Source organism: Parus major, chromosome 4, assembly GCF_001522545.3.
Source record: "Parus major isolate Abel chromosome 4, Parus_major1.1, whole genome shotgun sequence".
NCBI classification, from domain to species: domain Eukaryota; kingdom Metazoa; phylum Chordata; class Aves; order Passeriformes; family Paridae; genus Parus; species Parus major.
Genome location: NC_031771.1, coordinates 25,159,102 through 25,176,338, shown reverse-complemented (window position 1 = coordinate 25,176,338; position 17,237 = coordinate 25,159,102). Strand labels below are relative to the sequence as shown.

Genomic DNA, 17,237 nt, shown 5'->3' with positions numbered 1-17,237 from the left:
GCTCCGGCCGCGGGCAGCGGGCACCGCGCACCCACACCGCGCACGGAGAGCGCCCCCCGCAGCCCCGAACGCGGCTCCCGCCGCCAGCCGGGCTCCCAGAGCCAGGCTGCGAACACGCGAGCCGCAAGGAAACGGAGAGCGAGCCCTGCCACGGGCGGCTGCTCGCTGGTGAGGGGAGGCCACGGTTTCCGCACACCTGCTGCCCTCCCCCTCTCCCACCCCCGCGGGATTTGTTCCCAGCGCAGGCACAGCAGTCCGGACACCGTCCAGATACCCGGCTCCAGCGGTGTCACGAGTCAGCCTTTCCCTCAGGACAGAGCTTGCGCTAGGTTTGACCAGAGAAGACGCCTGAAGAACAGAGCTGCGTTCTCCTACAGTATCTCCACTCCAAACACGGGATTGCTACAGGACGGTAGCAATTCTCTCTCCTGTAGTCACTAGATATTGCCTCAGCAGAGACACATTGCCCAGGGAAATAATTTAAAACAACACTCTGTTCAGCACTCAGTTGCCAGCAAGTGCCTGCCAGCCATTCATACAACTTTTTTCTTTGTTCTGTTCCTTTGTCTGTCTCAGACAACACACTTTAAGCCCCCTTTTCAAATACTCCCACTGTACAGACAAGGTAAAAAAAAATGGATTCTGCATAGTAGATTTTACTCCCTGGAGACTCAGTTGTTTGGTTTTTTTCTTATGCCCAGTAACATTTGGTCCCTGCCTTTTAAGGCCTTTGCTTTAAACTCGGAGACAAAGCCTTTGCCTTTTGGGCTGACATCTGACAACAGTCTCCAAGGTGCCATTTCTACCCACTGACAGTCCCTGTCTGGAAAAGTGTTTTAGCTACATTCAGATCAAAACAGAAGCTTCAAGACATGTTGAGAGAGAGTAGCTCAGCATAAATAGGTTTTCAGCAGAATGAGATACATAGTTATAATTCTGTATAATGTAGTATGCTGTTTGCTTAACTTCACTTGCTCAGGATGAATAGCTGGAGTTGAAGCCTCAGGCTGCAAACCACAAACTTAGACCTCCATAGCTGAAATTGGTTTTTAGTAATTTTCCTAGTAGCTGGTATATTGCAGTGTTTTGTCTTTAGTACAGGAGACTATTAAAAACACGCTGTTGTTTTCATTGTTGATAAATGTATTTATCCTAACTCTTGAGCTTTTTTAGTTTCCCATGCTCTGCCAGTGAGCAGGTGCACCAGAAGATAAGGAGACAACCATCAGCAAAGCTGCAACTTCACAAGAACCATCAACAGCCTTCCTGCAGGGACACAGAACACCTCAGCAAAGCATTAAAAATCCTGACCAAAAATAACCATTGGGCCAAAAGGCATGGGCAAGGTATATGCAGGTATAATTTCTTGGGGATTTCTTTTGTTCTGGGTCCCCTTCCAGTTATTGAGCTTAAGCTGACCTACTGCTGTACCACTCTTTATTTTCATAAACCCAGCACCTAAGACTTGTAGAAACATAGGGTCAAGGCCAGAGGAGGAGGAAGTGCACTTGAGACGACTACACACATTCCACTCACCTTTGTTTGCCAAGCCCTCTAGAATAAGGCAGCTGGCTTGCAGAAAATGGGACACTGAACTGCTGCCATACACTTCACCATGCTTTCTCCTAACAGTCCAGTTATCCCCCTTCAGCTTATCTTATCCTGTATTATAAAGCCCAGATGTTGTTTTCTAAGATGCTTTGTGTCTTTTTGGTGGTCAATGACTGACTGACTGACATAAAAGACAGTGCTTGCATCATGCATAGATAAATCTGCTAAAAGCCTAAACTGACATATGCAAGAGGAGCACGAAACTACACTTCAAGAAATTCTTGATCATCCCGTATCTCTTAAATGTCTGGCAACACAGAAACAGATTTCTTCTTAGGGGCAAGAAAAAATGACAACAGCCCAAGTCATAGTGAGGGCAAATGTGAGGAAAGGAAGTTAGTGAGCAGACACATCACAGCATCTATACCAGCCCATCTCCCCCCAAACCACTGACAGGTGAGACAGAGATCCAGATGCCAAGAGTCTTTCACCAGCACTTGCTTTTGACCTTTATTCTGCAACCAGTATCATGTATTGAAGGAGGGAGTTTACATATCCTGGTTTTTACCACCCTCCTTTAGACCCTTTCTTCTTTTTCTGCTGCTGTTTCTTCTTGGTGGCTGGAGCACCGGCGGGTTTTTGGTGCCTGGGAGGGATGACGTTACTTGTAGCCGATACTGCTGCCCCGCTGCCGGGCCGAGGGGAGGTAGGTGGGCTGCTGGCAGTTCTACTGGCATCCCTGCAGGAAGACAAGAGAAAATGACACCGTGTGGGTTCACAACCACCTGCAAGATGTGATACTAATGCAGGAAGCTGACAGTGAAAAATAGCAGCCACCCCATTAGCATTATGTATGAGAAGACACTCATGGCAAGGAGATCTTAAATAGGCTTCAACACACAGAAGGAGCTGGCGGAGGATGGGAACACATCTCAAAGGGCAGCAATCACCTTCTAACTGATGTTCACTAGATGGTGTAAGTCCCTGACCATGAAAGCAAGGCTAACTTTTGAACAGACATGTTGACAGTTCATGCAACAGACAAGAAGCCTTCCAGGTCCCATTCCAAGGCAGTGCAAATCCAGCATCCTTCCTCTCTAGTAAGATACCATCTTGCTGTCAGGCTTCATACATGGTAGTTCTTGATTTCAGCTCAAATAATCAGTGTCAACTTAGAAGGAAGTACAGTGTTTTCTCAAATCATGGCTAATGGTTCTGCAGCTGCCAAACAACTTGAAAGCAAATTGCTCAAGAGAAAGCATGCAAAATTCATCTCATTGCCAAAAGAAAAGCGCACTAAAAGACTGAGAATTTCATTTGCACCGTGGCACCTTCAAGCATGCCTATCCTATCACACTGGTTTTCAGGAACCTACATGGATCTCCAGGGAGAGCAGCTGGTAGCAGGTTCAAGCAGCAAAGTACAATGTCACTCATGCTACCTGCAGTCAGTGTGGTGACAGAGCTGCAGCAGAGCAGCACAAACACAGCCCTCCCAGCTGCCCAGGAGAGAATTCCCATATCAATCCTTGCAAAATGGGTACTTACAGTTCAGAGGAGCCAGTTGTGGTTGAACCCTGAGTCCCCTTGCCAACCTGCTCCTTCTTCTTGCCCTTCTTCCGTCCACGGTAGTAGGACCGCTCTCGCATTGGAAGCCATCGCTCAGGGTCGGGAGTCACCTTGGGGTCGTAGTTCTTTGGCAGCTTTCCTGCAGAATATCCAGAGCCAGGAAATGAGATTGGGGTCAGTACTGGAGGCATCACCAGGGGACATGCAAGGGATGTCAGCAGCCAGGCAGAGCAAAGAGACCAGCAACTACATCATCCCATCAGGGTGCTGCTCTCACTTCTGAGGAAAAATTCCCCAACCAAACAAGGTATCATGAAGAGCCAGGTTCCCAGAGACCCAGTCCTAGCAAAGGGCTCTAGCTCCTAGAGCTATTTCTTCCTATTTGAAGAAAGAGTCTGGAGAGCTCTCTAGAGCTGTGCTATGTCAACATCTAGGAAATAAAACTTACCCTTCTTTTTTTTCTTCTTTTTCTTCACTTCACCTTGTCTGAAAGGAAAGCAAGACAGTGTGACATAGCAGAGACAGAGTAGACAAGTCAACTAAAAACTAGCTCTGGAAGAAGCTAAACCATTCCCATCTCTCTCAGAACTTAGTCTGCTGCTAAATAGCTAAACTAAAAGCTCCTTGTAGTTAACCAACAGGCTCCCTTTCCACCAGCCTGCCTTCTACAGCAATGCCTTCACCACACCAGGTGTGGTTCTTGAACCACCCCAAAGAAGGATGCATCAGAGCTATAGCAATAAAATGAAATAAAAAATATAGTAGCCTGCTTTACCCTTGCTCCTTCTGCTGGTTGTCTCCAGTGAGCTTCCCAGCTTTCTTCCGAACATAGGTTGCTCCATGGGAGTTCTCCAGCGCATCAACATCTACTTTCAGTGACATGGTGTCTGAGGAAGGCAAGTGTTTGCTAAGACTGCAGGGGAAGAGTTCAGGGATTCAAACCAGCAAGCATGAACACCCATTTTCTTCCAGACAGCAAGAGGCAACCTCAGCTTTAATAAATTCTGTCTGTTAGCAATGCAGACAGCAGACAGGCCTATGGGGCTATTTCCATTTCTTTCACTGGCTTCTTACACAAGTTGGGATGAGCTGCATAATCACTATGTGCCCCATTTCCCCTCTTTTATATGAGGACACAGGAAACAACTTCCTGTGAAAGCAGCTCAGGTGACAAAAGCAGTATGTGAACCAGATTTTGGGTAAGCAAGAGCTTAGCTGTATTTTATCAGTCCTGCATTACTACCACAGGTTTAAGATTCTGACAGAAAATACGGAGGTGCTCTTATTTTTGGTTCTACCTTGTCTTATTAATTCTCAAAGAGAAGGAGGCCAAATATTAAAGGGTCCTGAGATACCATAGTAATGAATCAGATTAGAGAAATAATGAAGCTCCAGACTTGGCCTGGATATGTAGCTGTTCCAGAGAGGTTCCTTGCCTTCCTTTGGGTAAGAGTGAGTCTGAAGTCCTCACACAGCTGAAAATCCAAGGAAGCAATACCCAAGCACCTCTTTCACCACCATTAAAAGGATACACTTTAGCTTTTTCAGGGTCAACCAGGGAATATGCAGAGATGAGCTGTGCCAGAGTATGCACATCTTTTGGGTTTTGCCTTTGTAGAGGAAGAAAAACGAAAACAAAACAGAAAAGGACCAAGTTATCAATGTAACTCATCCCAAACACTGGTAAAACCCAGTACCAAAGGCAAGTTAACACCCCCCCAATAAAAGATCCCATTAAGTGCACAACAGAAACTAAAACCTAGACATCCATGTTTATCAAGCACTAGAGAACACTGCATTCCAGTCCTCAAAGCAATGTTCACTGCACATAAGAGGCTTCTGGGACAAGTCTACCAGGTTTTCAAGTGAACACCAACTACAGATCAAATTAATTATATCCCCTTCTTCCAAAACACAGCTTTGCACTGAAGCCCCTGTGCAAAAGCAACTCTAAAGGACAGCTAGTAGTCAGTCAAAATTGTCAGAAGTTGCCTGCTACCAGACTGCTTGCAGAGGACTTTGGGTGTAGACCTGCTTGCTCAGCCACCACCCAACTCACTTCCAGAGCTCCTCCAAGTCGCTGATTGCTTCCTTCTTCCTGCCATGCTTTAGTTTGAAGTTGGCAGCTTCCCTTATCAGTGACAAATGGACAGGAGACTTTGGCTGAAAGACACAGCAGCCATGATTAGTTCCTTATTATCACAGGATGGATGCCAGCTCAAGCTTGCTTTAATGCCCCTGGGGCTTGGTCAAGAAGAACTGAGTTAACAACCTGTCATGCAGAAAGCAGACCACCTTTGTGCTCTGGGAAGTGAGGCAGAACTGAATGGGATGAGGCAGCTTGCTGCTCCACCATGTTTCTCCATCTGGGAGAAGTCCTGATTGCTACATTTAGGCATCCATTGATGCCACTCTCCTAAACTGACAGGAGCTGATGCTCTCTATTTGTAACACATCCAAAATAACATATTATTGATAAATGTTCACATAACAGGAGCTCACGTGTCTCCAAACCCTCAACTGGATAACTGCTGGGGCTACACATCAACAGGAAAAGCTGAATTGGACTAGCCAGAAAATCCAGGACAGATTCTTGCACATTAGCTCCTCTGGTCTGACTTGCCTGGTATTGCTGATACCACTGGATAGCCTGTGTGAAGACTTCAATTGCACTGTCGATATCCTCTTCATGACTGTACATTGTCACCAATGCAGACACCTGCAAAGATTCAAGAGCAGTATATAGCAGATCTTCACACAAATTGTCTATAGCCAGAGTCTCAGCAGTTAAGTGATGAGATTTCCCAAAAGCAAAGTCTGTAAGCTTTCTGCTCTGTCCCTAAAAATCAGCTGTGCTAACAGGCAGGATTCCCAGGCCAGATCTTCCTACCCAAGTCTCTCCCAAAGGAATATCCCCATCATCGTTTTCCTATGGTACAAGTGTAGGATTGCATTCACAGAAGGAACCTTCCTGTCCTGGCACTTTATTTGCTTATCAGAGGACTCAGTTTCATTAGAACACCCTTTTTAATTCCCCATTCTCTATCCCAAGAGCTATGAAAAAAGAAAACAGCACTGAAGAGATGATAAGGATAGCATACATTTGCTGACATCCAAGTCACAAGAAGAGGTGACCCAGGACAAGGAGCTGTTATTGTTAACTGCCCCTATAAATTATTTTGATTGTTCACACTTAAAATTGTAACAGATCCACAACTAACAGCCCCTGTTCAAGATGCTTATGCTGAACATATGAGCTTTTACAAGGCCATCAAGCTTTTCTGAATACCAAGTGTGGATAAGCATGCAGACCAGGATGATGCTGCAGGGATGGAATACAGCACTTTCCCCCTAAGGCCTGCTGACCTAAAGCTGCTTCTAAAATGTCCCAGCAGTACATACCAGCAACCAGTAGTTGCTCCAGTCATGTTATGCAAGTAAATCCAGGCAACATGCAGGACTGAGAGACTACCAGGAAGTGGGAACATAGGCAGAGAGCATCCCTCTGACAGAGGGATGTGGCTCTGGCAGAGTATTTCTGTGGCTACATTCAGGCTAGCTGAAGCAAGTTATAATATCACCTTTGTCCAAGACAAGGAAGATGGTCTCAGAATCCCTGCAGACACTTAAGTCAAGTGGAAACCATGCGGAAGAGGCAAAAAGGAGTGCAAAGCTTTCCTACAAGGGAAAAACCTTACACTGTTCAGGCGGAGTTTTGCTTACCATACCAGGCTTGTGCTGCAGTTCTTCTATGCTCCTCAGAATCATGCAGGCTTTGGTGACACTGCCTAGAAAAAAGACAAAGAAGACCACACTCTGAATGGCATCACAACACCTGATCCCACCAGTGAACTTCGAGCCAAAGGTGAAGAATGGGGGTAGAACAACTCTCCTTCTCACAACATCTTCCCCATTCCAAGAATTAAGGACAGGCCTCCACACAATGGACCCTTCTGCTCCTGCCACATACCGCAAGGGCTCAGGAGTAAGCTTTGGCTACTAGAGTTCTCTTCAGGCTCAAGTCTGTGCTGCCTGACTGCATACAAGAATGGTACCATTACAGAGCCTCACACTGCTCCCAAAATTATCCTGCCCCAGAAGAGATTCAGACCTATTACTCACAGAGACTGTGGGCATTTCTGCCAGCAATCTGTGGAGCCTGTGTATCCAGACATTAAGCTATCTGCATTATCCTGCCATAGCTAAATATATGAATTACCTGACTGAAAGCATCTCTGCTCTACATGCCTGTCACAACAGTGACTGCAGCAAAGACTGCCCTGAAGTCTGGTTTTCTCACCCCTTGTACCATTGTCATGTGCAGACACTTCCCAAAAAGGACACCAGATACCTTGAGCAATTTTTAGCTGGGCCATCGTCAGCTTGATCTCAGCTGCATTGGCAGGGTGCTGGTCTGCAAAGTCCTGAGAGTCAGAAGAAACAACAATTCAATTTCTATGCGGACACCAGGCTGCCAGGCTGCTGCTTTGGTGAATTATGTCACACCCAGTCACAGTATGCTGGCAAGAGCCAAAGGAAGCTTTCCAGTACAGGCAGGCTTCAGCACACAGCAGAGAAAGACCCCAAGTATGCCCTTTCAGATTTCTATCCCGGGCTACTCACTCCCTCCAAACAAGGGTGTTGCAAACTGCTTGTAAGTTGAGCAGCAAAGCCTACTGCTTACCCTAGAAGTCTACTACAGCTTCCTAAGCTCAAAAATCAGAGGTGTAAGGGAACTATTTCCCTTTAAAAGCAGGATTGTTCAACTGGGTGTGAAGGCTTTCCAGAAGCATTAAACTAAACTAAAATAAGGGGTCAGATACCCCTGAAAATTTAAACCAAACAAAAGAAACTAAGGGAAAACAGCACAGGAGAACAAGCAAAGCACAAGTTTAAATGGCACTTTGCCAAGTTTCTCTTAACCTACCTGCAGAAGCCCTACAGCCTTTGCATGCTGCTTCTCACGACACAGCTGGGCTGCCTGGATAAGCACAGGGAGCAGGTGTTCAGGGCTCTGGGACTGCAGGCTTGCTGACAGCTTGCGGCACTGATCTGCCTGCAGTGGAAAGAGAGAACACATTTTTTTCTGCAAGCACCCTTACACAGGGCTAAGAAAGCAGCAATATCTAAAAGGAGACAGCAGTGATGACACCCCTGAAATGAGTACACAGAACCAAGAAGTCCTTTTAGTGGCACTTCAGATACATCTAAGAACTTTGACAACTCCTTTGTCTTTTAGTAATCTCCACACCATCCTCCCTACAGCAATACCCAAGTCACTAAACAGGTAGTTGTGATTTTAGGGGTGACTTCATTTTTCTGCTCACTTATGTGCCTAAACTAAAGAGTCTCATCTTCTGACAGAGAACAGCTGCATCTCCATTTTTGCCCAGTCCAACTCCTGCAGATTTAATCGTAACTACTTGCTGCAGACCAGTTTTCCCTACCTGGTTAGTGTACATTGCAAGCAAAGCTTTGTTGAATTCAATCGCCTGGAGCTGCTTCTTGGAGAGTTTATGCTCAACGCCTTCTGCATTGGTCAGCTTCACCTTTTTCTTTGAATCAAAGACATTTTGGTCCTGGAGAAATTGCACATCATGAGATTTCACTACATTGCTTGAAGAAGAAAAGGTCCCTGCATCTGCAATTTAACTACTGTTTAAGAAAACATCTTTACTGATTATGCCCCTTCTCTCCACAGAAGCAGAGAAGCAAACTGGATAACCACAATAAAGCAGCAAGGTAATTCCATACCTTATTAATTGTGATGATATTATTTGCAATGACAGCAAGAAGTCCTACATCTGTTGGCCTGCATATAAGAAAAGCAGAAAGCATACTGTTACTGAACAGCAGTATCTCACAGATGGAAGGCTGAGCATTTGTTTAAAAAAAAACCCTTACTTCAACTTGATTATTTGATTGTAGAGCTGTAGAGCATCCTCTGTACGGCCCTGCAGTTGCATGATATAAGCCATCTGACCATGAATAATAGCCAGTTCAGCCTCAATGTCTTCCTCTGTCACATCCTGAAGGAAAATCAAAGCAAAAAGTAAAAAGCTGATATCTCACCTCTCTTCCCCTGGCTTCAGCATTCTGCTGGCAAATGTCTGTGAGCATTCCTGGGGAGTATTAGGGGAAAAGTACCCCAACTACCACAGGTGAAGGCTGTAGCCACAGCACAAACAGAAGCATATCCAAGTTAAACTGGGAAAAAAGAAAGCTTCACTACCCCAGTGAGAATCTGAAGATTACCTTAACTTGTACATTCAATCTGCCCCTCTGCAATGACTGGTTACAAATGCCCTGTTTGCCACCGCTCACTCATCATGTTCATCCCTAGCATGGGTAGGTCACAGGGAGGTTTTGGACAACCTGTACCCTTCTACCTACACCAGGACAGGCAACTATGCAAGAAGCACAGCAGCAAACAGTCTGCAGTGTCAGCTGCCCTCCTGCAGCAGCCATGATGGCTGCCCCAGCCTCACAAGCTGGTACCAGCAGAGCAGCCCTGGTTCTCCTCTGGCTCTCTGCCCTTTGTGACTGCACCCTTGCTCCCGTTCCTGCAAAGCAAACACTCCCCAGAACAACACCAGGAACTTACAGAGTCTTCTGACAGTGACTGGCGGCACAGCTCTACAAGGAAGAACAAATTGAAAAGCACAGTTTAGTAGGCTTGAGGGGGAAAAAACAGACAAGAAGCATGGGGGAACATAGAACTTTTTCATGTGTGCCTGAAATTTCTGCAGCACTGCAAGGGCTCAGCAGACTACCAGTCTGATGTTGGATGGGACTAAGCATGAGAGAGCAGACTACACGATGCAGAAGAACTATCAGATACACACTCAGGTCTAAGCTTCCTTAGACCTAGCTCCTGATCTTTCCCACACGGATCACTCAGCTGAAACAGCTCACCAGTCTTGTGAGTTAAGCGCAGCAAGCCTGCAATATTCAGCTTACATCACCCTTTATGGGGCAGCAATTCCATTAATTTTCAGTACCCATACTAGTCACTTCTTCACTTTCTCATCCTTCAATAGAACATCACTTGTTTGCTCTCCAAGGGACTACTATCAAAGGATATAGGCTTGAATTACACATGCTTATCAGTTGTATGGGACAGTTGTTATTCTTCATCAAAACTGGGACAGAACTGACCTATTTATCTGCAAGAGCAATTAGATCAGACAGAAACTAGTCCTTCCTAGTTCTCTCCCCAGGCTTTTTTTAAACACACAAAATCCCCCTTTAACCCCACAGAAAAAAAAAAAAATCCTCTTTGCTAAGAAGCTCATTTACTGGCTTGTACTAATTCATACCATGAAGCATTTTGAATTTTTACAGCATGTATTTAAATGCATACAGATACTAACAAAATCAGGAATTAGAACAGATGAAACATCTCATGCTTATGAGATTACAGTCACATCTACTTCCTGCTTCAAAAAAATGCACAATGTTGTTTAATACAATTCAGGGGGCTGTAAGAGAGCCAGGAGATGGTACATGCTGCATGGCTCTGGAAAAGACTTGCAGAGGAAAACACCAGCTTCGCAACAAATCCTGCTGCTGGTCAGTTTTTAAATTTTCAAAACCTCTTTTCCTCTGATTTGTGTCTACAGAGAGAAAATAACTACTTCTACCACACAAAGCTTCCCTCTCACTTCACCAGGCTTTTACCTTCTGCTTTCTGTAGTTTTTTCATTGCTTCATTCAGCTTTCCTTGCCCAATCAATGCACATGCACTGTTATAACACAGCTCGTAGGTAGCTTCTCGAAGGCCTAAATCCTCCTAGCATGAAAAACAAATATAAAACATGAATATAAACATATAAACAAATATAAAACAAATTTAAAACAAATATTGCATGAACACTAACTGATCTGTACCGATTTAACAGGCAACAGATATAAACCAGAGTTTTCCTGTATATTCAAACTAATCCTTGAAAAATAAATTAAAGAAGGAAATTTAACAGGGCACACACCTGGCAGGTAAGTTGCAGCACAAAGAATCTTCCCTCACACTGCACAAAGTCAGAGGCAACTGGCAAGGAAGCAAGGAAACTCCAGCCTGAACCTGGGTACTACTTAGGCTGGTCCAAGAGAGCAAGTAAGAGCTGCTGCTCTTGAGAATTAGAAAGTAGATCTACAGCACTGAACAGAAACCTGAGAATGCTGCGTACACCTCCAAGGACAAGGATTTCTAAACAGATTTGAACATTACATTCTTCCCTGTTCATTAACAAAAATATTCCAAAGCATGGCTGGGAAGTGGTAAGAGCAACTAGTTTTAACCATGGGCAAGAGGGTAATGAGAGAGAAAAGTGCTAGTCACCACAGGTGTTCTGCTAATGCAGGTTTAGAAAGATCTACTTCCCACTCTGCTGTGCCATCTAATAGCACAAGGTTTCTAGAGATCAAAGTTAAAGTATAATTCATGAATAATAACAGCATTTATTCCTCCATATAGGGAAAACCATTTGGTGATCTTCAACACACTCAAAATTCTTTATGTGACAGAAACACATTTCTGTCCTGTTCAGTATCTATAATTCCAATACAATATGTATCCTTTATTCCTTGGCTCTCACACCCATAGACACACATACTCACTTACTGGCACCACCTTCTCCCACGTGCTTTGTGCTGCCACAACAGCAGAGAGGTTGGTTTTTCTCTCCTCCTCATACTCATCCTGGGAGTTGCGGATGAGATCCCTGTACGCAGCCAGACAATCGTCATAACGCTCCAGTCTGTACAACTGAGAAAGGAAAGGGATTAGCCCTCAGAACAGTATTTTTCTGTGCATGCTGGTAACTACAGCCCCCTTCCTCCCTCCCCATGGACTGGGGGCAGCAGAGTATCATATGTTTTAAGCTGAACATTACTAACATTTGCATCTACCTATAAGGGCAAACTATATAGACTACACTTGCAAGGACTCAAGCAATGACACCAGATACCTGCACAAAAATGACACAGCTCTTACTCCTAAAACAGCTTCTTTAAAAGCAGCAGTTTACTCAGTTTTGTCCTCAAACAGCCTTCTTCCAAATTAGATCGCCTCTCTAAGAAAGAAATTAAATGAATGGTCTTTCATGCAGCTGAGAGAAGATAGCCAATTCTTCACAAAACTGTTCTTATCAACCAGTAAAAAAATTAGAGGAAAAAGCGTAACTTCTTTTCTGCATCGCTTTTAATGCCTGAGATGTCAGGTCCCACAAACCATTCCTGAACAGGTATCTAATGTAAACAGATGGCTGAACCACAAACAAATCCCAACAGATCTCTTCCTTCCTCAACCAGATGGCTAATACCAGGCCAGACCCAGGAAGGGAGCAGAAGTCACAAATGTATTGCTTTTGTTCTGTGGGAATACAATGATGACTCTGTCACCAGAAACAGGCAACTGAAGCTCTACGAAAGTTTGAGCAGTTGGAACCATACCTGTCCTTACCTTCAAGCCAGAGAAGGAAATTCTGTCCCCATACTTGCCCCGCATTAGAGGAGGGACAAGGCATCCACCATATGAAACTCCCACCAGCAAGAAAGTTTGTAATTACCACTTGTCCGTAAAGCTCCTTCAGTTTGTCTGTCTGCTGACTGGCACTCTGAATGGTCTTGAGAGCACTTTCAATACGGTTCAACCTGTATTCACAGTAGGCCTTCTCAAAGGCAATAACATCACTGCAAGGACAAGAGAAAGGCTAACAGCTTGTGCCAGAGTTTTCCCTCAACAGCATTCACTCACATATAACCAGCCCTAATTAGCCACAGACTGTTACAGAACCAAAAATCCAAACACAAATGATCCCAGATTACTGAATTATGTATCTGTTGATCACTGAAAGTATCTTCTATCTACTTGGTGTTCAAAAGAGAAAGCATATCAAAACTTCATCCAAGAAAAAAGGCTCCTTTTTAATAGCATTTCCACATACATACAGGATTTGTATTCCAAATCCTCTGTGCTCCAGGCAGCTGACTAATTATGTTAACCAAATGCTTGAAGGGTAAAACAACAGCAAACTTCATTCAGTGATGTTTTCTTAAGGAGAAGGCATTACACTGAAATGAAATACTGTTTCAGCAATAATTGTCAAAAAGACAATCAGCTCACGGAGAGAGAAAAAAACACAGTCTCACAGCCTCACTTACAGGCTGATACCAAGAAAAAGGTAACAATAACCTATTTTGAAATAGCATTGCAGCAGAACTGCAACAAAGGGGTTTGCTAAAACTGGCTTCAAGCTCACACCAGCAGGGAAGCATTCTCAGAGAAGCAGAGCCTTGAATGCTATGTTCCACCTACCCCCTGAGTTACCACTTAAGCCAAAGGAAAATTAATCAGCAATTCCTTTAGTTCATGCCTGGGGCCACTTATTATCAGCTTTACTTTGAGTACTTAAAATGATCTCAATTCAACTGAGTATTAAGGAAGTTTGAAAATTAATGGCATTTAGAACTAAAACAAAACAGCCTCAGTGCAGGATAGGAAAACTTCAAGACAGACCAAGAACCATCACTTTACTTGCTCTGAAGGACACAGACACGCAGTAGAGTGAGCCAAAAGAAGTTCTAGGAAGAACCCTGAAACCAGGTGGTTACAAAAAGAAAAAAAATTCCTCCTCCTTACCATATAATAAAATAATAAGCTAAAAAACTTGAATTAAAACCCTTTTGTCCCAGGAAAGAAGGAATTGGTGAACAGGGTAAGTACATGTTATTCAAATGTGAACAAAAACAAAGGTATGTTTCATCACACTGATAATTTCAACACACCTTTTTGGGAAGTTCCTTAGTAAGAACAGTATCTGAAATACAAACATTTCGCTGCCAGAGAGTTCTTGGGTAGCACTTTTCATCTTTGTCATTGCACAAAGAGCATCCTTATAAGGAACAAAATTAGAATCTTAGGAACACAAAAGGAAAGCTTGACTTGTTCTCAATTTGTCTCCAAGGTCCTGGTTTTGAGAGGATGTACAAAGGGCTTGCACCACCCCAAAAGCTGAGGTAGTTCCTTCAGGCTGGCAAAGCAAAGGACCCCAAAGAGCTGTGTGGTGAGACAGCCAAACAAAGCCAACAGCTCGCAGCCACCAACAAAGGCTTCTCCCTTCTCACTTCCCTCCCGGAGAGATCTGTCCTCTTCCCTTGCACCAGCCATGCTGCCCAGCCACATCTACAAGGACAATCAGCATCTTAAGGTGGCTGAAAACTCAGTTAGGGACAATCCCTTCAACAGTAACAGCAAGATGTTAGACTGCCTCAAACTCAACCAGATCCTGTCTCACCCCCTCCCACAAATAGGTGTGTCACTGAGAAGACCAGCCCCAATGTCTCTGAGCATATCCTGCTCTTTATTTTGCTGCCTTATTAGTCCCTTCCACTGAAGCTGCAGCAGTTTCTCAAGGACTCAGGAGTTTCATATTTTGTAGAGCACAGCAAGACACAACTCACCTGGTTAACACTTTAGTGTGGGTATTGATTATACCAAGGGCTTCCTTAAAGTTCCCATTCTGGATAAGACACACTACTTTACACTGAAGTGCAGTCACGTCATCTTTGTTGATCTGCAGTACTGGAGGAGAAACCAGTTTCAACACAACAACCCAACTCAAACACACTCAGGCTTTGTAAGAGACTCTTATTATTAGAGCTGCAAAAACCCATCCGAGAGACTGGTCACATCAACTTAAAGCATCCTGGCATGGCTTGCTTTGGCTCAGATCATGAAGCAAACCCCAGCATCATAAAATAATGCAGCATAAATCCTGATCTTACCACAAGCGTGCACTGTGCTAACATGTCTGGAAGAGAGCTGCACTTAAGGGGCTGGCAGGTAGACACATGGGCAAACCTTTCCTTGGCATTTCACTTCCAGGCACAGAACACTGTGCCAAGGCCCCAGTGCCACGTAAAGCATACTCAGGAAGGAAAACAGCTGGGAGAGAAGAACAGTGTGGCTCTTATCAGGAGTCACTTTACACGCAAAAACTTTCTGCCAGTGAATGACAGTGAGGGAGAACTTCAAGAGAGGCATGGGTTTTGCTATTTTATTTTTTTTATGGATACCTGCTTTTTCAGGATAGGAGATGAATCCCTACTGCCTACCAGCAGCAAAGACAAAACTTTTAACCACAACGTGCCTTATGCGGCAATCCCGTTTTGGATGCCAAAACAACACATCGCAACGTGAGCTCTCCGTTTCGAGCAAGTTACTTCTCCCAAGCCAGTAAGTCCATATGCACAACACCACTCGTCCAGTTCCCGGGGGAAAACCCCTCCTTCCTGCCATGATCAAAACGGAAGGAAAACCCACAGGCAGCTCCGAAGGCTTGACCCACAGCAAGGGATCTGTGATTCAACACAAGCGCCCGACGGTCGTGGTACAGCAGCGGAGCCTGGGCCCCGGCTGTCCCTCTTCCCTCTACCCCAACACAGTGACATCCCCGGAGCCTTTGTCCCCAGCCCTGCTCCCGGCACGAAACCTACGGACGGACACCAGCCGCTCCCCGCCACACCGCAAGGCCAACGCGCCCGGGCGGAGAGCACAGACCCGCGGGGCGGGGGCACTGCCGCCGCACTCACTCTTATTGACGGACTTGAGCGCGCGAGCGAAGTCGCCGTTCTGGCCGCAGCGGTTCACCTCGCTCCACAGCCCCGCCGCCGCCGCCGCCCCCGCGGCCGCCGCCATCTTGCACCGGCACCAGACACACGTCGCGGGGGCGGCGCCGCGCCGGAAGCGGAAGTGCCGAGCTCGTGCCCTTCCGGCAGCCCCGCCGAGCGCCGGGCCGGGTCGGGTCGGGGCTCTGCCTTTGTCTCGGTGCCTATGGCTTCGTGCTCCTGAGGGCAGCGCTGCGGGCCAGGGGTAACCGGGACCACTGCGGCTTCTGCACCTGGGCAGCCCTGGTGCTCTCTATGCACTGGGGAACGAGAGGCTGGAGAGCAGCGCTACAGAAAGGCACTTGGGGGTCCTGGCCGATGGCAATTGAATGTGAGTCATTGTGCCCCGGCAGCCAGGAGGGCCAACCCTGTCCTGGGGGCATCAGCCAGGGAAGGGAGGGGATTGTCCCGCTCTGCTCTGCACTGGGGCAGCCTCTCCTCCAGTGCTGGGGGCAGTTCTGAGTGCCACAAGATAGAAACGACATAGAGCTGTTAGCGTCCAAAGAACGGTGAAAGGCCTTGAGAGCAAGCCGTATGAAGAGCCTTGGAGGCCACTTGGTTTGTCCAGCCTGGAGGAGAGAGGGAGACCTCACTGAGGTCTTCAACATCCTCATGAGGAGAGGAGGGGCAAGTACCGACCTCTTCACTCTGGTGACAAGTGACAGGACTCAAGGAAACAGGATGGAGGGAAGTTAGGGAAGGTCTAGGCTATGTATCAGGAAAAGGTTCTACACCCAGAGGGTGGTCGGGCACTGGAACAGGCTCCCCAGGGAAGGGGTCACAGCACCAGCCTGACAGAGTTCAAGAAGCTTTTGGACAATGCTCTCAGGCAGAGGGTGTGATTCTGGGGATGGTCCTGCACAGGGACTGGAGCTGGACTGTCATTGTGGTGGGTCTCCTCCAACTCAGCATAGTCAATGATTCTACTGATTTGATTTGCTTTCATGAAAAAGCTCTGCAGATGTAGCACCTTAGTTATTGCCACGTAACTCCACTCCTCTTCCAACGTTTTGACCAAAGTGGGTGTGTGTGTGGAGAGGAAAGCGTGATTGATTACCTTAAAAGGATTTTCCACCAACTCCCACTACTTTCTTCTGCTAAAAGACTGGCATCAGTCATCAGTTTTCAAATTTCAGAAATGTCATGATTACAAATATCACAGGCTGTGTGTTTTTTTTAAATAAAAATTGTAATGTTATAAACACATCAGAGGGTTAAGGTGGCTATCACTTTGTAAAACACCAACATATCAGGATTTGGCTTTCAAACAGAAACTGAATCAAAAACTGCAATGTGAGATACGACCAACCAAGTCAGCTCAGTGCAGCTTGGACACTGGAGCCTCTCTTTATAAAGCAGTCCCAGGTAAAAAACACAAATGAAGGACTAACGAGCAATCTGGTGTCATCTCTTCCATAGAAGTAACAACCACATTAAAGAAAGGAAAAATAA

General features: G+C 45.7%; 1 protein-coding gene across 3 annotated transcripts; it reads right to left on the bottom strand.

Moving 5' to 3' along the window:
* Window positions 1-2,033: 2,033 nt before the first annotated feature.
* Window positions 2,034-15,871, bottom strand: SRP72 (signal recognition particle 72). 3 transcript variants are annotated; one of them, XM_015625647.2, is made up of 19 exons: window positions 15,711-15,871; window positions 14,580-14,700; window positions 12,686-12,809; window positions 11,740-11,883; window positions 10,800-10,911; window positions 9,724-9,755; window positions 9,024-9,148; window positions 8,874-8,931; window positions 8,567-8,698; window positions 8,047-8,175; window positions 7,471-7,543; window positions 6,843-6,907; window positions 5,743-5,838; window positions 5,179-5,282; window positions 4,652-4,729; window positions 3,895-4,032; window positions 3,568-3,605; window positions 3,099-3,258; window positions 2,034-2,290 (listed from the first exon to the last, which is right to left on the bottom strand). In XM_015625647.2, exons 1-19 carry the CDS (start codon window positions 15,814-15,816, stop codon window positions 2,116-2,118), a joined length of 2,010 nt encoding a protein of 669 aa, XP_015481133.1. In that variant the 5' UTR covers window positions 15,817-15,871; the 3' UTR covers window positions 2,034-2,115. The 3 variants fall into 3 exon arrangements, with proteins under 3 accessions (XP_015481133.1, XP_033369758.1, XP_033369759.1); XM_033513867.1 differs by having other exon boundaries at window positions 7,420-7,543; window positions 15,711-15,861; XM_033513868.1 differs by lacking the exon at window positions 15,711-15,871 and adding an exon at window positions 13,905-14,011 and having other exon boundaries at window positions 7,420-7,543; window positions 14,580-14,688.
* Window positions 15,872-17,237: the final 1,366 nt, after the last annotated feature.